This window comes from Mixophyes fleayi, chromosome 1 (assembly GCF_038048845.1).
Source record: "Mixophyes fleayi isolate aMixFle1 chromosome 1, aMixFle1.hap1, whole genome shotgun sequence".
Lineage (NCBI taxonomy): Eukaryota > Metazoa > Chordata > Amphibia > Anura > Limnodynastidae > Mixophyes > Mixophyes fleayi.
The window spans coordinates 152,547,234-152,570,792 of record NC_134402.1 but is presented as its reverse complement, the minus strand read 5'-3'; the positions used below and the strand labels follow the sequence as shown (position 1 = coordinate 152,570,792).

Sequence of the window (23,559 nt, the reverse complement as noted above, 5' to 3'; positions counted from 1 at the left end):
AGACAACAAGCTATCTCATTAACTCCAGAGCTCCATTTTCCGGAAAGATTTGGCTCACAGATTTAATGTAATAGAAAAGCTGACCTTACACATTGGATTACGGTACAGTGGTCTGTCACAATGGAAAGTATTAGTGTACGGTCTCTGGCTACGTTTAAAACTCGCGGAGCCTGTGATCAGTTCTTTACATTCAAGATTTTAATTCAGTGGCCCATTTCTAATGACCAAAAGAGATTATAAGATATGAGTCTACTTTGCAGAGATTTGTTGCTGTGGTTTAAAAGGTGCAAATATTTAATATAGGATCATCCTAATATAGTGTGCGGTGATGAACGGGAAAATGCACTCTGTTTCTGTTATTAATCATACTGTACTGTAGGCTTAGGCAGCTCATTGCAGAGTGCTTATTGAACAGCAGACTTGCTTCCTTGGAAATCAACTGAAATCCATATTGCAGTTTAGGTTTATTAGACTTAGCTGTAACACACAATAAAGTTTTACTATTATCAGGACTTTTAAAGTTGTCTATTGAGTGTTCAATAAATAGTTAGGCAACTCTGGATGTTTTATTAGTTTCAGTCAAGTAATGGATCACTATTTGAAATAAAAGGCCTTTATTTTCCTCTTGGTAATGAGAAGCTGAAATAGAGAACAATATATTATTGTGGGGGAGGAGAGGTGTTGGGGTTGTGTCTATTAGAAACGGATTTCAGATTGGTGCCCTTTTTGAGCTTAAATGACATATATGAATAGAGATTTTCACTGATCCCCGTGTTTTGGTTTTGGTTTTGATTTTAGATCTGTATTTTTTTAAAAAAAAATAGCTAAAATATGCTAAAATCACATAATTTTGCTCTTTCTTTTTTGTTCCTACATTATTATTAACCTCAATAACACTAATTTCCAGTCATTTCCAGTCAGTTTTGAACACCTCACAGTGCACAATATTATTTTCATCCACTTTCGGACAAAGATTGCAGTGAGCTGGCTGGATGCTAAGCGACAGAGCAAAGACACAAACACACAGCAGTTCATAGCACATCTAGTAAACATTGCCACACAGCAGTGGCAGGAAAGAAAAGTGGTGCAAGATGGAATTGTCCTTGGGCCCTTCCACCCACCATTATGTAAGATATTGAAAAGGACATGTACAGTTTAACAAAGCAAGTGCTCCAGCGACAAGGAGTGCAACTTTTATGGCTGAAGTGCTTGGTTTGTTAGGGCCACCACAAAGCAAGCTAACAATGGACTTAGGGCACCTAAGCAAGCAGTGCTGGTGAAAATCAGAAACTTATGCTAAAAAATAACAACAAGCAGTCCAGCATCAGCTGCCTCCCTTTTCTCAGCTAGATCCCAGCACCTACAATCTATACACCCAACACTTTCATCATCAATATCCTCACAAGTGATCAGAGTTAGTCCAGCATCCAAATTTCTAAGGCAAAATGACTCATCCCAAATCCAGGACTTCTCAGAAGAATCCTTGAGCATTAGGCCCATTGTTGCTGCTGGGGGCAGATCTTCAACCCAGAAGCAGACCAAGAAGAAGACTACTAGTAGTTTACAACAGTTGACTGTTAAACAATTATTTGAAGAGGAAGCAAGTATGGCAACTGTCAACCAGTCGCACACCAGATCACAGGCGCCATGGCGACTATACTAGTATTAGAGCTGCGTCCAATATTCACCATTAATGTAGCAGACATAATACAGTTAATTGAGATCCTGTGTCCCCGTTGCCAAATTCCATCTCAACACCATTTTACTAGGCAAGCAATTCCTCACCTGTACCAGGAGGTTACAAAATAGGAAATTATTGGGAACAAAATGCCATTCTACCCACTGTACACTTAACCACAGATATTGGGGGACAAGCGGAACTGGGAAAACTAAAGATTATACGACTGTGACAGCCCACTGGGTTGGTAAATTGCCTTCAGCAGCAGGAACAGCAGCGGCATCTAATAAAATAACGTCAGATCTTTCAGAGCCAGGCTACTCTGTGTATCATCTTCTTCTCTAAGAGGCATATTAATATTATTATTATTATTATCGTAGATTTGTAAGGCTCCACAGTGCCGTACAGTAGGGAAGACAAGGATATACATAAAATAGGTCATAAGTAAAACAATAACAGACAAGGCAGACAAAATGAATGGAGACATGAAAACAAAGGGTATGGAGGACCCTGCTCATTAGAGAGCTTACATTCTAAAGGGAAGAGGTCACAGCTGAAACAAGAGGAGCGAGTATGGATCAGAGTGGAGATTGGGATATTTGTGAAGGTGCATTAGTGTGAATAGTGTTATTGAGGATAATGTCACCTCTAAAAAGAAATGGGTTTTCAAAGAGCATCTAAAGATTTGAAGGCTGTGGGAAAGTCTGTTTGAGCATGGTAGGGAATTCCATAAGTGGGGAGCAAGTGAGAGGTAGTTTTTAGAGACGAGACAAGGCGCAGGTCAGAGGTAATACCGCTGACAACCTGTTTGAAAAACTAAGGGATGTCATTGCAACATGGCTTATCCTTCTTGGACTCTCCTGAGGATATGTGATTTCTGATAACGACACCAATATTGTTGGAGCATTACAGCGGGGGGAATTCCATCACATTCTCTCTTTTGCTCACACAGTCAACTTGGTGGTACAGACCTTTTTAAAAAATGACAGTGACATGCAGAAGATGCTGTCTGTGTCCCAAAATATTTAGGGTCATTTTTGGCATTCTGCAACAGCATGTAGGAGAATGCAGCTGCAAGAAGAATAGAATATAGGGGGAATGTACTTTAGTCCAGCGCAGTGGAGAATACTTTCGTGTTGTGCAAGGTGCTGAAACCACTCGAATTAGTCACCTGTGAAGAGAGTGCAGGCACTGTTAGCTTGAGTCAAGGGATTCCCATAATTAGAATTTTTGAAAAGCAGCTAGAGAAATTGAAAGAGGAAATGACACAAAGCAATCTACAAGTCCAACATAATTAGCGGAATTGCTTTGTTTCATTTCCTCATTATGCAATGAGCTCCTAGTCAGCAAGCTGACAGCTGAAGTGGTACAATGACATCTCCTCCTTCAGTTTCTCTGGAAATTGCTGCTAGGAAAAATCTTAGCTTTCCCAAGACACCCAGTGGTGATGCAGATGAGTCAGCATAATATTTTGACATTTGGTCTGGTCTAAAAGAATTGCCCAGAAATCGTGACAGCTCTGCCGTAAAATTAACTACAAATTCCATGAGGAAGGCCATTACCGGCAATTACATCAAAGTACACAGACTTCTGTGATGTGGGATTCCAGCGGGGATGAATTAGTATTGTTTGAGGACGATGTACATACTGATGAGGGTGACTATGGTGACAATGTAGATTGCAGGTGCTGAGATCTAGCTGAGAGAAGGGAGCTAGCTGATGCTGGTATGCTTGGTAATATTTTGGGTAGAATGGCCTGTTGGCAATTTTATGTTTTTCTATAGGAAATTTTCACCTTTATTAAAGAGGTGATTTTTTTCTTTAACAAGGTACAAGTTTTTTATTTACATTTTTGTTTCCCTGACTTAAAACCACTATGCACTTGAACATAGGCTTTAGCACATAAGGTAGAGGGATTAGTATAATCATGACTGAGACTGGAGAGTGACAAGGACACTGCCACACCTCCTGTTTGTGTGTTAGCTATATAACACAGTATAATGTGACTGCAGATTTAGAACAAGACTGCCAGCCCTATTATTTCTATTTCAGCAATAACAATTAGCAATGGAACTCTCCTGTTTCTGTGTGAGCTATAACTCAGTGGAATGTCACTGGAGACTTTGAAGAACACTGCTACCCCTCCTCTTTCTTTTCTAGCTATGACGCTGCACAACTGCACTAGAGACTGCCAAGATCCGTGCTACCCCTTCTATGTATCTCTGTGCAATGGCGCCGGATTGCCGTGGAGGGCGGTACTTATAGAATCCAAAACTCGTGAGATCCAACAACGTAATGATGACATTTTGCCTCGTTTTCATTTCCGAGGGCGTGTGAAAGTACCAAACTGGCTCAGCTCAGTACTCGGATCTGCTAAGTTCGGCTGGGTTCGGTTCTCGGGGAACTGAGACTGAGCATCTCTATATATGAATCATTTTAGTTTCACAAAATCCATAATATGGCCTCCAGAGTGAATAACAGTTCTAGCTCTGTATTTACATACATTTGTATTCTGTGTGTTGCAAAGAAAATCCTGGTGGAATATGAAGGTGCAGTGTTTTGACTGTGCAGATAAAACGTAAAATACCATAAGCAATGGAGAGCAGAATGAACCAAAGGCAGCGAGAAGTACGCCAGAACAGTAATGTCATTGAAGTTACTGCTGAGATTCTCCGAGCAATCGTGGTGTCTGGCTGTAGTCATTAAAATACATTTGCCTATGTTTGTTTATCCCCAGCACAAATGTTCAAATACTCACATCGAAGACTTTTCAGCTCACTCTTTCTAATAAACAAATACCATTTATTTAGTCAGGGGGAAAATGTTGTGCTATATTTTCCTTGGTTATCATACTGATGCTCTTTGGAAGTGAAAAAACCCACTGTTATAATTAAATTCAGTGTTATAAGGAAAACACATTGTAAACAATAAATTACTAAAAAAGTACATAAAATATAAGACACCTAGTAAGCACAATAAAAGCAAGAATATGGACTGTGGTTCTCAAGCTGTGTATGATGCCCAAATAATAGGTTGCCCTGTCACTTTGTGCAGGTCCCCATGATTCTTTTAGCAAATGTATTTTGCCATCTTTAGCGGTTCAACAATGTCTATTTAACAATGTCCATGATCAGGTGAAGACTATCGTGTCTATATATAAAGTTTAAGCTGAAAGAGCGCTTTATATATACAAGATATGCATAAAGCTTTCTCTAGCTGCCTGGATTTTACATAGGTACCTGCAGTTGCAAGGGGAAACCACTGAATGCTAGATAGAAAGAAATTGCAGTAGTCTAGATGGGAGATGATGAGTGAATGGTTATAAGTTTTGGTTGAATCTTGAGTAAGTAAAGGGTATATCTGCAAATATTTCTGAACTATAGAACAACAGAAGTAGTATAGAAACTGGATGTGAAGAATAAAGCAAATGGCAGAATCAAGTGTGATCCCAAGGCAGTGGGCTTGGGAGACTGAGAAATTTCTTATATTGTTGACAGTGATTTTAAATGATAACAGTTCTGTTTTGAACATGTTCAGGTATAGGTAGCAAGGTTGGTATAGCAGAAGGCAGATTACAAAAGAAGAGAGGTCGGGGAGGAGATTCAGATTTGCGTTTCATCAGCATAGAGGTGGTGCTGGTGGCCAAGTGAACGAGTTAGATATACAGTTACAGTTAAAAACGCAGAGGGCAGAGAACAGTGGGGATGGAGAGTAGGATATTCCAGAGGTAGAGACACTGATGAAGCTGTTATACATGTATGATTCATCCCATATCCACTATCATTACATGCTCCCATTCCCGGTTACAAGACCTTTTTCAGCTGTACCCACTATGTGGAATTCCCTCTCTTGCACAAAAAGACTTTCCTCTGGTCTTCAAACCTTCAAACATTCTGTGAAAACCTACCTCTTCAGGCAAGCTTATAATATTTCTCAACCACCCTCGTACCCTCACTAGGTTTCCCTATTACCACCCTTTCACAATTCACAGAAGACAACAACCCTCTGATGCCCTGACCAATGTTGCTGTGTGATTAGATCATATAGCCCACTAACCACTTTTTACCTTTGCATTCTGCTTGGACCAATCTATAATATAAATGCCTAGTGGCGTGTTAGTCTGTCTGTGTGTGTGTGTGGAAAAAATAAAACCAAGCTGCAGTGCCACCTGCTGGGCAGAGTTATACATTGACCTACTAAATTCTTAGTGTGTGTGGAAAAAAAAATTCAGAAAGGGCTGAAATTTGGTATACTAAGATGTTTTTAATTTGTTAATTTAATTTGTTAATTGTTAAAAGTGTTTATAAAGATTTAAAAAAAATATATATATATTTCTTGAAGGAGAAGTGACAGTTGAGAGTGGTTGGTGGTTGCCGGGGGTGACAGAGTGAGAGGAGTGTGATACTCAGGACCGCTGAGAGAGATCCCTGTGTCTGGATAGACATCTGGATAGATGTGGCGATAAAGATGAAGGATGAGGTGATGGAGAAGAATGATGAGGTGGTGACATGTGGACAAAACCACGTTAAAAAAGGGCGCTTACGTCAAGAAGTAACGCTCTTCCCCTGAGGAGGCCTGGGCTATGGCCTAAATGCATGACAAGAACCTTTTTAACACCTTAAGTAGCTTGATTTGACTAGAATGCATGAGTATCATGCACGGGTTAACTTGCATGCAATATGTAGCACTCAACCTCATTTATCAAACTCCCATTGTACCATACATTTTAAGCTTACGAGCAGGGCAACTTACCTGTCTGTCTGTCTGTATTACCCAGTATTGCTTTATTTCTGTGTTTGTTCTCAATTGTAATGCGCTACAGAATTTGCTGGTGCTTTATAAACAAATAATAATGATGATGATGATGTAGGAAGTGAATCAGGAATGAACTGTGTTGCAAAGGCCAATTGAGTGAAAGGTGTGCAGGAGAAGAAAGTCATCAACTGTGTTGAAGGCATCAGTGGGATGCAGAAGGATGAGTGTGGGGAAGTATAATGATAAGCGTTGTTGTATGCTAAATAACTATACTAATTTGTAGTTTTCAGTGCAGATAAATTGAACTTGCATATACTTAAAAATATGTTTCTAAAATAGAGCAAAAACTTGCCCATGTCAATATTGCTAATTTCAACTTCAGCAGCAGAATATTATTCCACAGGGAAGATATGAAAGTTCATTAAGTAATAAAACAGATGCCTGATATAATTTGAAGTATATAGAAAATAAATGACTTAATAACTAGATATCTTTTTAGCTGGCAACGAAAATGCTACTGTTTTATTAATAACATATATTTATAATAATTAAAGAATGTGACTTGGTTTCTTTGTAATCTATAAAATGATTGTAAAACTGCCAGAGCTGGGCAGTTGTGTTCATAGCTGTATTTATCATATGTTAGCAGATGACCACAATCTCAGTGCGGAATGTTATTATGGGTCTAAAATGATTCTAAGAAAAGACAAGTAAGAGAGAATTAGAGATGAGATATTTTTGCCTGAGCTATGCACTTGTTTTTTTTATGACTCATCCCGATGTCTTTTGGTGTGCAATAAATATCTAAATCAATACTTACAACATTATAGATTAGTTAGTGATATTGATAATGTTATTATGATGTCTTGTGATTACTGCTGTGTTCTAAACTGATAAAACACCTTGGGTATTGTTTCCAATGGGAAAACAATGGGGTACAAAGGATTAATAACATGTGACACTCAGGTTGTCTAACAGGTATATATTTTATTTAATGTAAAGAATTAATATAATAGAGTAAATATAATACAAAAAATAAATAACAAGTGTTACTTAGCTGCTGAAAATAGATTGTCCCAGTAGAAATATGTTTAATTGCCTGCCTTTCTCCGATTCAGTATGACACGTAAACTCGAAAGCTAGGAAATACTCACTGGAAGCAACACAGGTGCTTGGCATCCCTCGAGTAATCCAAACTGAGACAATGTTATGTCACAATTAACTAACTTTTATAGACTAGGACCCTAAAATCAGTTTTCATATAAGGTATAAACATGATGTTCAGACATTCTATTGGTTTTATACTGATAAAACGCTTGACCATGTGCAATTGGCCCAAAGACACCTCCCTAAGAAAATATGTGTAGAAGTTTCTAAAAAGCCTTGATTATATAAGCATTGTGAAATCACTTGTTATATAAATGAATTCAAGCTTTTGACTGGTACAATAGAGATAAAAAGAATACATTTCTCTGTGCCTGCGTAGTAAGCCCTGAGACAACGCCCTGGCAAGATATCTTGGCATTGCCTCGACTCTGCCTAGTTTACTAAAGCATTTAAAGTAATACGCACATGAAAGAATAAAACAACAAAATGGTGTTTCAGCAGTCATTCTGTCAGATATTTATTGTATTTACTGTAAATGTATCAGGTCATCGTCCTTTTTTTTGTTCATTTCTTTTAGAGCAGCACTACATACATATAGATAGAAATATGTTCAATACAGAAAGTACTTTTATTTATTTATTTTTCTCATATGATTTTTTATTTAGGATGTAACAGGGATACAGAACCAAAGTAGGAGGAGGTGATTAATAGGTGGGGTGAGCAGAGCACAGGTAGATTTCAAGTTGACAGTACAATGTTAAGATTAGTTCAAGGGCTAAGCAATAAAACTTGATTACAGAGTAGCCTTTTTGGCAGTTATTATTAATATATTTTATTTATAAAGCACTGACATATTACGCAGCGATGTACAATGAGGAGATCATGACAAAAATGAATTACATACAATGACATGGAACAGAAGGGAAAGATAAACCTATCCCAATTAGCTTACAATCTAAGAGGTATGGGGAACACTTGATACATAAGGTATAATATCTCTGTGCTTTGTATACAGGGGAGGGCTGGCAACTTTTGTCTGGGGTGCAAACACAAGCAAATGTCCCAGACTCTTCTACCACTGTGCAGGCATGGTTTGTCTAAGGTGGGATATATAGCCAATGAAATCTATGAAACACGTTTTATCAAATAGCTATAATCAAATACAACACAACCCCATCTGACACTATTCTAGTGATCTCTATACAATACAGATCGCACTCTAGGGACCTATATATACGATAAAAACAATATTCTAGTAAACTCTATACATTATACAAGGGCATTCTAGTGCTGTCTTTACAAACACAATCCATGCTAGTGACTACTATTCAATGCCATTCCCATACCTACCAACCTTTTAATTTTGTTGAATCAGGTCACACTGACAGGAGGTGTGGCAATGCGTCACAGGCTAGCTAAAAACACACCTTCCATTCCATTATAATATATATATATATATATATATATATATATATATATATATATATATATATATATATATATATATATATATATATCACGATTAAATACTTCTTATTTTATCATGCTACAAAACATTATATCAATGGTAATGCAACCAACATATAACCATTCACATTATGCTACACAGTAGTGCTCACAATTCACATTATGCCACACAGTAATGCCTCCAATTCACATTATGCCACACAGTAATGCCTCCAATTCACATTATGCCACACAGCAATGCCTCCAATTCACATTATGCCAAACAGTAGTGCCCCCAATTCGTATTATGCCACACAATATTACGCCCAATTCACATTATGCCACACATTTATGTCCCCAATTCACATTATGCCACATAGTAGTGCCCCCTATTCACATTATGCCATGCAGTAGTACCCAAAATTCACATATGCCACGCAGTAGTGCCCCCAATTCACATAATTCCATGCAGTAGTGCCCCAATTCACATTATGCCACACAATATTGCCCCCAATTCACATTACGCCACAGATTTTTGTCCCCAATTCACATTATGCCACATAGTAGTGTCCCCAATTCACATTATGCCACACAGTAATGCCTCCAATTCACATTATGCCTCGCAGTAGTACCCCCAATTCACATTATGCCACAGATTTATGTCCCCAATTCACATTATGTCACAGAGTAATGTCCCCAATTCACATTATGCCACATAGTAGTGCCCACTATTCACATTATGCCATGCAGTAGTACCCAAAATTCACATATGCCACGCAGTAGTGCCCCCAATTCACATAATTCCATGCAGTAGTGCCCCAATTCACATTATGCCACACAATATTGTCCCCAGTTCACTTTACGCCACATAGTAATGCCCCCAATTCACATTATGCCACACAGTAATGCCTCCAATTCCCATTATGCCTCGCAGTAGTGCCCCCAATTCACATTATGACATGCAGTAGTACCCCAAATTCACATATGCCACTTACTAGTGCCCCAAATCACATTATGTCAAACAGTAGTGCCCCCAATTCACATATGCCATGCAATAATTCTCTCAGTTCACATTATGCCACGCAGTACTACCCCAAATTCACATATGCCACCTACTAGTGCCCCAATTCACATTATGTCACGCAATAGTGCCCCCAATTCACATATGCCATGCAATAGTGCTCTCAATTCACACACACACACACACGCACACACAGTGATAGCACAAAAATATTAACAAGTGGTTAAAATCTACTTACCCATATGTTGATTGCTGCAGCCTCTCTGCTCCTTCTTCTTACAGCGGCAGCGGGAACATCAGTGTGACGTCACACAATCATCTGACAGTGGGAGGGTGCGGCTTGCATTATTGCAGGGCTGCGATCGCATTTGACAGATGCCTGGCTGTCACTGCAGCCAGAAATGGCAGCAGCGTCAACGCCAGGGAGGACAGTGGGCCCCAAGGTGAGCAAGATGGGCTCAGCCTACATAAAAAAGGGGGTGTGGTCATATGGCAGCGGGGCCTACCGGGGATTTACCCGGTATCCCGGTGGGCCAGTCCGATGCTGCATATACTACATTTTTAATGAAGATAACCCTTGCTCTCTCAAAAAAATCCTAACTTCTTGGGACATTGCTTATTTAGGTTGCTGATTAGCTTCACCTAAATGTGTTTTTCATTAATTCTTTGTTCTTTGCACAAGGAATGGGAGAAAACATTAACTTAGCAACCATATTCTTTTGTTGAAAGGACTGGGCACAAACCAGAGGCTGCCTTTCTGTAACAGTGATGTCTAGTTGGCTATGAACCAAAGCACGTAGGGATTTGCAGTTATTGGGAAATTACAGAATACTGTAACCTGTATTCAAATCCCACTTTAGACACCCCACTTTATCCAAGGCTACACTCTAATGTCAACCATTAGTTTGTAGTAACACTGTGTTGAAAGATTTCCTGTTTGCAATAAGAGAGAACTGTCCTCATGACTAACCAGGTGAGAAATGAACTACACATGAGCGGAAACTTCTTACCCATTGGCCCAGTCAAAACTACTGCTGATTGGTTGGATCAGTGTTGTCTACGCACTCTCCGAGATTGTCCTCCCCATTTGCTTCACCCTCTAAGATTGGAAGATTGGACCTATATTTAAAGCGCCTGTTTGAATTTATGGCATAAGTGTAAGCTGCGTTTGGCTCTATATATGCAGCACATGTTGTTATGTCTGTATGTGTAGCAGATTCACTACCTTTAAATGTGTGTGTGTGTGTGTGTGTGTGTGTGTGTGTGTGTGTGTGTGTGTGTATGTAATAGCTCTTTTAAGAGGTATCTTTGAGCAAAACACCTCACAATTCTCGCAAATCATTGTCAAGTTTACAGTTATCGTATTATTTAGGTCACTCTAACTTTTGTCTGCTTTATTGCCGACGGAGAAACGTACCCCTTTCCTACAACCATCCCCGGCATTAAATAATTCATATTCACCTGTAATCAATAGTCTTCTCCAATCTCAGCCCCATATTCAATTAATAGCCCCAAGTCACCCCAACATTAAGTTAAGGGTCCCGTCACCTCACATTAAATTAATAGGCCCCCCTATTAAATTAAATTGCCCAACCATCACACCACAAGTAAAATTGCACCCATTAAATAATAAGCCCCGCCTGCATTCCACCATTAAATTAATAGTCTACCTCCCACATTATATTAAGACCCCACTTCCCTCACACATTATATTAACACACTTCCCCCCCCTCACACACACATTATATTAATATACTCCCCCCTCACCCCTCACACAATAAATGAACTTGCTCCCCCCCCACCGCACCCCACCCGTTCACACTTACTGTGGTCCATCTGGACCGGTGGTCTTGCTTCTCTGTGCACCTGTCACATGGTGCACGTCCCATGCACATAGATGGAGAGGGAACGGATTGTAAGGATCCGTGGCCAATGATGGAAGGTCCTGGCCCATCCCTGCTTAGCGAGTATGCCAGGTAAAATTATGCATTTAGATTTATTTTTCATCTATTAGGTGGGCCATTATGTGGAAAATAGGGTTGGTAGGCTCTAAAGAGACAATACACCAGTTTGAGGGTGATATGTACAATATCTTAAAAGTTAAGGCTGATATCGGAGATCACAATCCTCAAGCTAAGAGGGTCTTTAGATGGAAAGGGGGCCATTCTTATGACTGTTTGTCTTGTTTCAGACTTTGATGGAGATTGTTGTACACATGTAAAGAGATGGCAGACATGGTCTGACATCTAGATGAACACATCTGTAATCATGGGTCTGGGCTCTTAGCTACAAGCACCATATGGGGAGAACAGAGGAGTTTAACATAATCAAAAAGACACACTAATTTAGTTTCAGTGATAAGGTTTTAACCTCTGGCTGTGCACAGCTCCTCTGAATCATATCAAGCTATTACTAGGAATTAATTCACAAAACACATATCTGCAGTTGTAAATGCCTAGAAATTAGCTTGCACATGACAATCATCATCATTTATTTTTATATAGCTCCACCAATTCTGCAGCTCTGTGCAGAGAATATTTGTCACTCACATCAGTGCCTGCTCCATTTGGAGCTTACAGTCTAAATTCCCTAACACACACACACACACACACACACACACACACACACACACACACACACACACGTGAAATTTGATTTGTAGGGGGGTATTCAATTGTTGCTCCGGCCACCGGAAGAACGAGCGCGTTAAAACGATTACCGTTTATACGGTAATTACTCGCTGAATTTCATCTCGCAGCTCCCTGAGCTGCGAGATGAAATTCAGCGAGTAAACTACCGTATTAACGTTTTTTACGCGCAAGTTTACCGTATAAACAGTAATAGTTTTAACGCGCTCGTTTTTTTGCGGTCCGGAGCAACAATTGAATACCCCCCGTAGAGTTTTAGTTCTAGCCTCAAGTATATGTATAATGAGAGCTTTGGTTTTTACGTATTTAATGAGGCTCTATAAAAATTTTCTAATTCAGTGTTTAGAGTAGACAACAAAGAACATGGGCTAGTTACAAACAGTGTTACACCTTCTGCAAATAGGCAGATCGTGTGGCTCAGGACATGAATTTATGGCCCTTTAATAGCATGGGAATTTCTAATAATTTTAGGTAGAGGTTCCTTGGCATATACACTTTTGCATTAAACAAAAATTTCATGTCCAAGCCTTTTAACAAACATTTTATTACATTAGCTTCTTTCAGTCACCAACAAATCTATGTGAATACAAGACCGTTAGAAGTAGGTGATCAGAACTTTCTGTGAGAGGCACCCGATAGTGTCTAAAGTGATTCCATTTGTATTTAAAAACTAGCAAAAGAATCTTTGAGGTCTCATGGTAGGAGTGGTTGAGATATTAACTATTTATCATGGCCTAAACTGTAGCTTTTTCTTAAGATTTGCATCAACTCAATGGGCTAGATTTACTAAGCTGCGGGTTAGAAAAAGTGGGGATGTTGCCTATAGCAACCAATCAGTTTCTAGCTGTCATTTTGTAGAAAGTACTAAATAAATGAAAGCTAGAATCTGATTGGTTGCTATAGGCAACATCCCCACTTTTTCAAACCCGCAGCTTAGTAAATCTAGCCCAATGTGTTTACTATAATGTATGTTTTGTGACTATTTTGATTTCTTTCACTTGCTTTAGCTACCACGAATATACATTTTTTTGATTAAATTACCACACTTAATGATAAAACTGCAATGTATAGTAGTAGGCTGATTGTCAATGTGGAATACAACTAACTGAATTTGTAAGACACAGTTTGCCTTCGACACATCACAGACAAAGTTTTCAGAGTTTTCACAATAGTCAACGATGGGGAATTACATTTTTACATAGACTCATCTGCTACAATGCCAGATGTTTTAAATAAAACCTTATTACCGTACATGGTCCCCAAATACATATTGTGTCATTTGTTATGCTGTTCTTATTCTTGCTTATATAAAATAACATATTGCATCTGTGTCCAGTAAGAGATTTCTGTTATCACATTTATGGAGCCCTAGTGACAGCGTTAATGCAAAATCTGACTATTCCTATAATGTGTGAGGCCAGCCAAAGCTTCTGTGGATGTTTTAACATCTTCTTGTCTCTCTCACCAGGACGTGTTAAACAATTTGGGGTCCTGTGAATTGGATGAAGATGATCTCATGCTTGATCTTGAGTTTACAGAAGAGCAGCAGCTTCGGCGAGGTAAGCAGGATAGTAAACTGAATTTCTAAGCCACTGTATATGCTACACCACTTAATATGAAATATGCTATATAGTTTGCCAGTGGATTGATTTAAAAGTTTGCTAGCGATGAATAAAATGTACTACTATAATGAGCACATCCTTCATGATAGTTGAAGCTAAAGGAGCTAAAAAGCAATTCGTATAAAAATGTTAACACGCTGCACATTGGAATAATATAGAATAATATTTAAATACTTGTATCTCTGTAGCAACTTGTTATATAAAGTGACAATCTCATAATAAGCACAAGACCACTATCATTATTTTATTTGCGGAGTCCTGTTAGTTAGCCCTACGAGTTGACATTCCCCCCCCCCCTTTAAAAAGAAAGAATAACAGTGTTGAATGGTGTGTTGGTCCAGTTGTTCTTTGGATATTACTTTCTGGAAGACTGACCTGTTGTATGTGTACATCTCCCCCTCCTCTACCCACTTCATGTGGTTATTAGAAAAAATATATAAATTTAAGCTCCTTATACATGTATGCAGGGCTGAAGCTTATCTATTGTACTCTACACCAGTACAGTAGGAGCCAGAATATGTGATATTCATTATGAAAGCATTTTGACCGGAGGATATGGTCAGAAACACATAACACTAACATATTTTAAGCTTATTTGAAGCTAAAACATCATTATAGGGAGGTTGCTGCTTTGTCAGACTACAGTCAGAGTAGATTTATGCTATTTAGAAATGTGCAAGCCATTGCTTTGGGCACAATTCACACTACATTTGCATTGTTTTACACCAAGGATGTTTTTACTGCAAGGCTATCTGTCATGACTCGGTTCTTTCTGCGGGCGGGCGGGCAACAAAGCATGAGTTCATAGAACGTGTGTGTGTGTTCTATTTCAGTGCAATAAGAGGAATAACAGCTAGCAAACAACTAAGACAAAAAATAAAGTTTAAAAGTACAAATCCTGAATACATGTTTCACACTGAGTTTGACTTTTAGAACAAATGGGCAATGCTAGAACATGCCTGCTGTCTGAATAATCATGATCAATATGTGGAAATGTTAAAACTAAAGGATACTTTTCACTTCATTAGTCAGCAGCTGCAAAGCGGAATAATGTTCTATTATTATATTACCAAATGTGTTTCTTGTGCAATTACACATTTTACAATGCTGCAATAGAACTCCCGAGTGTTATTTTGATTTTTACAATTTAAACGTTTTTTCTCAGTTAATGTGTTCTGGAAAATAGAGTGAATTAAAATAAAGTGATTTTTCCCTACAAAAAAATATATCATTTAAAATAAAATTCCAATTTTTCCCTAATTTTTCTTCCATGACATAAAAATTAATGTGTTCTTAAGTCTGTCCTTTAAGTGCTATTGCTTTTTGCTGTGTGGCGCTCTGTATATTCAGCAGCTCCTTACTTGATTCTCGTTTGCTAAGATTTCTCTTACTGGAACTCATGTAAAACCACTTAATGGATTCACTTAGTGTAGCAAATACAATAACATGCTTTTATAATAATGTTCAGGAACTAGTGTGCCAGTAATGGTTGATTTTGTGAGCTGTTAGATGCTAGTGTCCCCATTTAAAATCCAGACTCCTATTAACTAAAATTTGTTTTCCTCGCACATCCACTACTGAGTTAATACTGATTTGCCTGGCAAAACTGAAGAATGATTACTGTGGTTGGAATGGGTACAGAGTACAGTGCGTGAAGTAGGGAGCTGTCTTACCGAGAGCAAGGCAATTATTTTATGCAAAGGTTTCTGGCAGAGGCACAGAGGCACTCAGACACACACTCATGGAAAGTAGCACTAGCAAGAGAAATCAGCAAGTTAAAAAAAAAGGTTTACTTATCTTTGGCTTTGATTATCTTACAATAGTAAACGAGGTGCAGACCCAACTTCTATCACATGGGGATCCCTCATATTCCAATATGATGACAGACAGGGGACAGTCTTTGTCTCAGGTCTAGTTTGAAAAGGAGCTCCAGGCCTCACAGTCCCTAAGTACTGGTGATCCCTTTTGGCTTCCTTGACTGCCATGAATCCATTTTGTTGTTTTGTGAACCAAATAAAGTCAGTCATTTTCAGGGAGCATTATAATCGGATGTCGAAATCAAGCTATATGCAGTCCAAAAGGTCTTCAGAACTCCGCAACTCCAATGAACTGTTTGTATCACTTTTTCCAGAATTTTGCCCTGGTATCCAGATCATACCATACATAGAAGTTTAAGGAGGGCTTCTTTAAGTTTATTCTCAGTCCTTGTAATCATTATGTCTTCAATATAATGGAAAATCTTCAAGCTGAGCATGCTTCAGTCCCCTAGCCATTAGTTCATGGAATGTGACGGAAGAGTGTAGGTAACCCTGAGGAATCATATTGAAAGTGTACTAGCCCCCATCCCATGTGACGATAGACTGGTCTTGTGATGCACAGAATATCTGGAATTTGGATAGAATAGAATGCCTTAGCCCCGTCAATTACTGCTTACATTCACCTTATGCAATTGTCTCTACAAGAGACACTATATATGGGAGAAGCTGCTGTGAGAGGAGGCTCCTGTTTATTTAGACCCATGTAGTTCACCATTATGAGCCATGTGTTTTTTTTTTATTTGGGATTTGGGAATACAGGAGCATTGTGAAGACTTGAAGCAGGCCTGATAACCTGGAAAACTGTTTGCAAAGAAATAAAGACCATAAAAAGACACTCATTTATCGTATAACCTCACATTTCAATAACTCTTTCTCCACTGTTGCTGTTATTTTTTATAATAGTGCCTGTGAAAATTGGGGTGTAGGGACAAGTTGAGGGCTGTGGGAATAAAGAAGGGTCTACAGAGAGAAATTTGGAAGAATTATTTTTCTGCTTGAACCCTCCCATCTACAAAGAGTGACTAATAGCGATATATTAATATTGGTAGCACATACCATCATCAGTTTCCTTCAATTTTACTTCTAATATTACTTTTCAATCCCATCCATAAAGTTTTTGCAATTATTCTTTTTAACTAGAAGCAAGGTATGGCCACTATTGAAATCCAAAACACTATTTAAATGGAGAGTCATTCAAACACTATTTCTGCACATTTAATATATAATATATAAATCGTACATTCTAATTCTGCAATTCTAATCTTCTGTCATCAGTGTTATGCCTACTCGGGGGCAGATATCCTACCGTAACTTTTCCCTGTAGTCCGATGGCCTCATGGAGCCACTTGGAGGCCACCAGTTGGAATTTCTATTGGATCGTTTTTTTTTAATCTTTTTTAAAAAAACTATATATTTGATCAGGTGGGGGGAGGAGGAGCCAGGTGTCCGGTGCCTCGGCAGCCTCTTCAGGCCGACCTCGGTTTAAAGGAGACAGCCCCAGCTCCAGCGGTGAGTATTCTATGAGAAGCAAGGATGCACTCACAAGTTTGAGTCTCATAGGCCACCACACGATGAACCAATGTCCGCACTTGCTGTGCATTCCACTCTGTATTTTCCACACACCCTTCTCACAGGTAGCCGACTGCCTGAAGCAACTTAGGACGCACACTCCTGCTCACTGAAAACTATCAACGGATGTAAGTAAAGATATTAGGTTTTTCATTGAAAATTGGACTTTGCAATCAGACTTTATTCTTTTTAATGAGAAGACTTTCTTATTTTTTCCTTCCCTTATTTTAATTCAAATTGTTAGCATATAGGGAAGAATATTCTTTCATCTGCCATTTTCATAGATAATTAACACATCTTTATATATAACCCTGCTGTTGCATTTGTGATTTAATCTACTAATAGTATGTCACTCTCTATATTTAAACACAACACATTGCCTCTTTTTAGACATCCTATATCAGTCTGACAACTATTTCATACTGCCTTATTGCTTGGTTAACATCCCCTCATTATAAACAAAATATATTCAAAACAACATAATAAGTGGCTTTATTTTATACACTAGCTGTATAAAGCACAGGGTATCAAGTATTACACTTTACCACATGTCACTAGGATGTTCTCTGTATGGAATGGTGGTCATAGGAATGCTATCTGTATGGTATGGCGGTCATAGGAATGCTCTCTGTATGATATCTCGGTCATAGAAATGCTCTCTGTATGGTGTGGCAGTCACTAGGAATGCTGTCTGTATGGTATGTTTGACAGAGGAATGCTGTCTGTATGGTATGGCGATCATGTAAATGCTCTCTGTATGGTATGTCGGTCATAGGAATGCACTCTGTATGGTATGTCGGTCATAGGAATTCTCTCTGTATGGTATCTCGGTCATAGAAATGCTCTCTGTATAATATGGCAATCACTAGGAATGCTGTCTGTATGGTATGGCGGTCATAGGAATGCTCTCTGTATGGTATGTCGACCATAGGAATGCTGTCTGTATGGTATGTCGGTCATAGGAATGCTCTCTGTATGGTATGTCGGTCATAGGAATTCTCTCTGTATGGTATCTCGGTCATAGAAATGTTCTCTGTATGGTATGGCAATCACTAGGAATGCTGTCTGTATGGTATGTCGGTCATAGGAATGCTCTCTGTATGGTATGTCGGTCATAGGAATGCACTCTGTATGGTATGTCGGTCATAGGAATTCTCTCTGTATGGTATCTCGGTCATAGAAATGTTCTCTGTATGGTATGGCAATCACTAGGAATGCTGTCTGTATGGTATGGCGGTCATAGGAATGCTCTCTGTATGGTATGTCGACCATAGGAATGCTGTCTGTATGGTATGTCGGTCATAGGAATGCTCTCTGTATGGTATGTGGGTCATAGGAATGCACTCTGTATGGTATGTCGGTCATAGGAATTCTCTCTGTATGGTATCTCGGTCATAGAAATGTTCTCTGTATGGTATGGCAATCACTAGGAATGCTGTCTGTATGGTATGGCGGTCATAGGAATGCTCTCTGTATGGTATGGCGGTCATAGGAATTCTCTCTGTATGGTATCTCGGTCATAGAAATGCTCTCTGTATGGTACGGCAATCACTAGGAATGCTGTCTGCATGGTATGGCGGTCATAGGAATGCTCTCTGTATGGTATGTCGACCATAGGAATGCTGTCTGTATGGTATGTCGGTCATAGGAATGCTCTCTGTATGGTATCTCGGTCATAGAAATGTTCTCTGTATGGTATGGCAATCACTAGGAATGCTGTCTGTATGGTATGTCGGTCATAGGAATGCTCTCTGTATGGTATGTCGGTCATAGGAATGCACTCTGTATGGTATGTCGGTCATAGGAATTCTCTCTGTATGGTATCTCGGTCATAGAAATGTTCTCTGTATGGTATGGCAATCACTAGGAATGCTGTCTGTATGGTATGGCGGTCATAGGAATGCTCTCTGTATGGTATGTCGACCATAGGAATGCTGTCTGTATGGTATGTCGGTCATAGGAATGCTCTCTGTATGGTATGTGGGTCATAGGAATGCACTCTGTATGGTATGTCGGTCATAGGAATTCTCTCTGTATGGTATCTCGGTCATAGAAATGTTCTCTGTATGGTATGGCAATCACTAGGAATGCTGTCTGTATGGTATGGCGGTCATAGGAATGCTCTCTGTATGGTATGGCGGTCATAGGAATTCTCTCTGTATGGTATCTCGGTCATAGAAATGCTCTCTGTATGGTATGGCAATCACTAGGAATGCTGTCTGCATGGTATGGCGGTCATAGGAATGCTCTCTGTATGGTATGTCGACCATAGGAATGCTGTCTGTATGGTATGTCGGTCATAGGAATGCTCTCTGTATGGTATGTCGGTCATAGGAATGCACTCTGTATGGTATGGCAATCACTAGGAATGCTGTCTGTATGGTATGGTGGTCATAGGAATGCTCTCTGTATGGTATGGCGGTCATAGGAATGCTCTCTGTATGGTATGGCGGTCATAGGAATGCTCTCTGTATGGTATCTCGGTCATAGAAATGCTCTCTGTATGGTATGGCAATCACTAGGAATGCTGTCTGTATGGTATGGCGGTCATAGGAATGCTCTGTGTATAGTATGTCGATCATAGGAATGCTCTCTGTATGGAATGTCGATCATAGGAATGGTTTCTGTATGGTATGTTGATCATAGGAATGCTCTCTATATGGTATGTCGGTTATAGGAATGCTCTCTGTATGGTATGTCGGTCATAGGAATGCTCTCTGTATGGTATGTCGGTCATAGGAATGCTCTCTGTATGGTATGGCGGTCATAGGAATGCTCTCTGTATGGTTTGACGGTCATAGGAATTCTCTCTGCATGGTATGGCGGTCATAGGAATGTTCTCTGAATGGTATAGCGGTCATAGGAATGCTCTCAGTATGTTATGGCCATCATAGGAATGCTCTCTATATGGTTTTACGGTCATAGGAATACTCTCTGTACGGTATGGCGGTCATAGGAATGCTCTCTGTATAGTATGGCGTTCATAGGAAGGCTCTCTGTATTCTATGGCAGACACAAAAATGGTCTTAGCATTGTATATGTATCACTAATGCTGGCCAAATTGTCATGATGAACAGTATAAACCTTGCAAGACATTTTGTATGGCGCATCCATTTTTTTAAATGTTCATGCTAGTGTGTTTACATGTAATCAGATTTTTTTCCAGTTCCCTATCCGCCCCTGGGCCCTTTTCCCAGTCCACACCCCATCCTCCCAATGTATGACTCTTTCAGTGAAGGTACTCCACTTGTTCAGTAGGTCTTACACCTGTTGACATTTGTAAATATGGACTGGTCTGTGAAAATCAAAACTAGTGGTATATGCATTAAAGTTTCATTCTGAGCCACTTAGACCTGCCTTCCCAGTTACATGATATTTATTGCTTTCCAATGTTGTTTATTTCTTTGTAGTCATCATAATTTAGTACTTCTACTTATATAGCACAGATGTAATGTAATGACTGGGCAATGTACATGGGTGTGTATGTAGCATTTTGACAGCTTAAGCACTTTTGTCTGACAGGGATAGCTTCCGAATGCTATGTTTTTTCTGAATGTGACAGTGTTCATACTGACAAGTAACAGACTATATCGACACTTTCAAAACTGAACTATATTCATCCCTTCCATCTTTAACATATGTCAACTTGTCTATCTGAATAAGTAACATCCAATTAAAACCTCACAACATTCCTTTACAGGAAACTCTTAGTGATTATAGCTTTTCATTATTAATTGTTTTAGAAGTTATGTAACTGGGTAAAGAAATTAATAAAAAATATTTGCATGACATAATTTAATTCAGCCTTGCCAAAGCAATATTTATCAGAATTAGGCAGATTGTTAATGGTTTCAGCAGCGTTAAGATTGCTAGTGTAGTGATTATAGAAGACTTAATGGGTGTCTTTCTTACAAAAAAAACAGTAAACCAGTGGCCTTGTTGCTATAGCACAGCAGGTACATGGGTTGTTACAGCTAAAGTTTTAATATTTTCTAGATCTAAATGCCTTGCAAATAAGAATGCTGCTTTATTCTACAAAGTATTAACAAAAAAATCACCCAGAGTGCATATAAAGTTATAGCTTTATGCTTTGCTAATGTGATCAGTCTAAAGAGCATCAAGGCCACAAGCTACTGAGAGTTCGCCAAATAAAGTAAGGCCTTTGCAAAGGGACAGTGTTGTCAATTACGAATTAATTAGCTAGTTACTAAATGATTTTGCATTTGATGAGCATGCAGTGCATGGAACTCATTTGGTGAATTAGGAACTCCTTCTGAGCCATTTAATTATATGGTGTAATTCATTCTTATTAATTTTAAAGGTGAGAAGCGCTGCTGAGCCAAGATCTGTAACGTGCTGCCTGTGATTCCTTTCTATGTGTACGCTGTACATCATACAGTGCTCATATCAATTAACTAACTCTATCAGCATTAGAACTATACTTATATCATTACATTTATATTTCACTGATGGGTTCTGGATACTGTTGTTTTTTTAAATGGATTTAAAAAATATATAAAATAGAAAGATAAACCTTTATAAACTATTTCTACAAATTAATATTTGTGAATTAGGGTTTTTTTAAAAAAAAATAGTGAGTTAAAAATATTGCTAGCGACTAACCTGGGTTGCATTTTGAGGACACTTCCTTGCGGGCAGAAACAGTCATTCATCTACAATGACTTTGGTGCAGTCTTCAAAATCATTGGGATGTACCTCATAATTCCACATAACTTGGGGATTTTAGAGCAGTACCTTCTTCCTGAAGTACCACTACTTGCCTAGATTCCTGAATTTCTGGGACAGAGTAGGCCACCCTCTCGGGGCCCACATCTCTGTTATCCAAAGTGTGATGGTCCTTGATGACGCCTTTCATAAGGCCCAGCCTCAGCTATGGCCCAGTACCAAGTGCGTCATCACATTCCCCACACTTAGTACTTGGAGATCCTGAAGGGGAGATTCAAAAAATAGGCGTATGCTCTTCAAGGTGCACAAACTCCATATAGTACCAGACTTTGGTTCACAGGAACACAAAAGTCCTTATCAAGTTGCTGCTCCCAGAGGATAGTTCAAATATGAAACATAAACCACATAGTCTTATCACACATGCAGTGTCATATACAGTTTTTATTAGAGATGGGCGGGTCCGGTTCTCCGAGAACCGAACCCACCCGAACTTTGGGTATCCGAGTACCGAGCTGAGCAGCTCGGTACTCTCCCGCCCATTCCGAATCCAAATCGAGGCCGAACGTCATTGTGACGTCGTCGGATCTCGGGGCTCGGTTCTCGCGATACTTCAACTTTATAAATACACGCCTCCACAGCAATCCATCGCCATTTGACAGAGGGAGAGAGCAGGGTGTAGTCATAGGCTAATTAGAGCAGGGACAGAGAATACAATATTGTTCTTGCAATTGCTCTAACCAAAATCGCTAGTGCAGAGAGGAGGATAGAGGTTTATTATTTTTTCTTCATATTTGGCACTCCCCAGCGCTTTTGGGGTGTCCCCCATAATTGTGCATAAATATTTCTGGCTGTCAAAAGTCATATCTGTCAGCAGTATCTACTAAATAATTTTTAGCACTCCTCAGTGCTTTTGGGGTGTCCTCCCTAATTGTGCATTAATATTTCTGGCTGTCAAAAGTCATATCTGTCAGCAGTATCTACTAAATAATTTTTAGCACTCCTCAGTGCTTTTGGGGTGTCCTCCCTAATTGTGCATTAATATTTCTGGCTGTCAAAAGTCATATCTGTCAGCAGTATCTACTAAATAATTTTTAGCACACCTCAGTGCTTTTGGGGTGTCCTCCCTAATTGTGCATTAATATTTCTGGCTGTCAAAAGTCATATCTGTCAGCAGTATCTACTAAATAATTTTTAGCACTCCTCATTGCTT

At 39.1% G+C, this 23,559-nt stretch overlaps 1 protein-coding gene across 2 annotated transcripts in view; it reads left to right on the top strand.

The window, feature by feature from the left end:
- Nucleotides 1–23,559, top strand: part of CCSER1 (coiled-coil serine rich protein 1) — a 794,335-nt gene that overhangs the window by 224,937 nt on the left and 545,839 nt on the right. For both annotated transcript variants that reach the window (XM_075201724.1, XM_075201734.1), the window contains exon 4: nt 14,124–14,214. In XM_075201724.1, the coding sequence (XP_075057825.1) occupies nt 14,124–14,214 (91 nt within the window). The remainder of the gene's footprint in view (nt 1–14,123; nt 14,215–23,559) is intronic.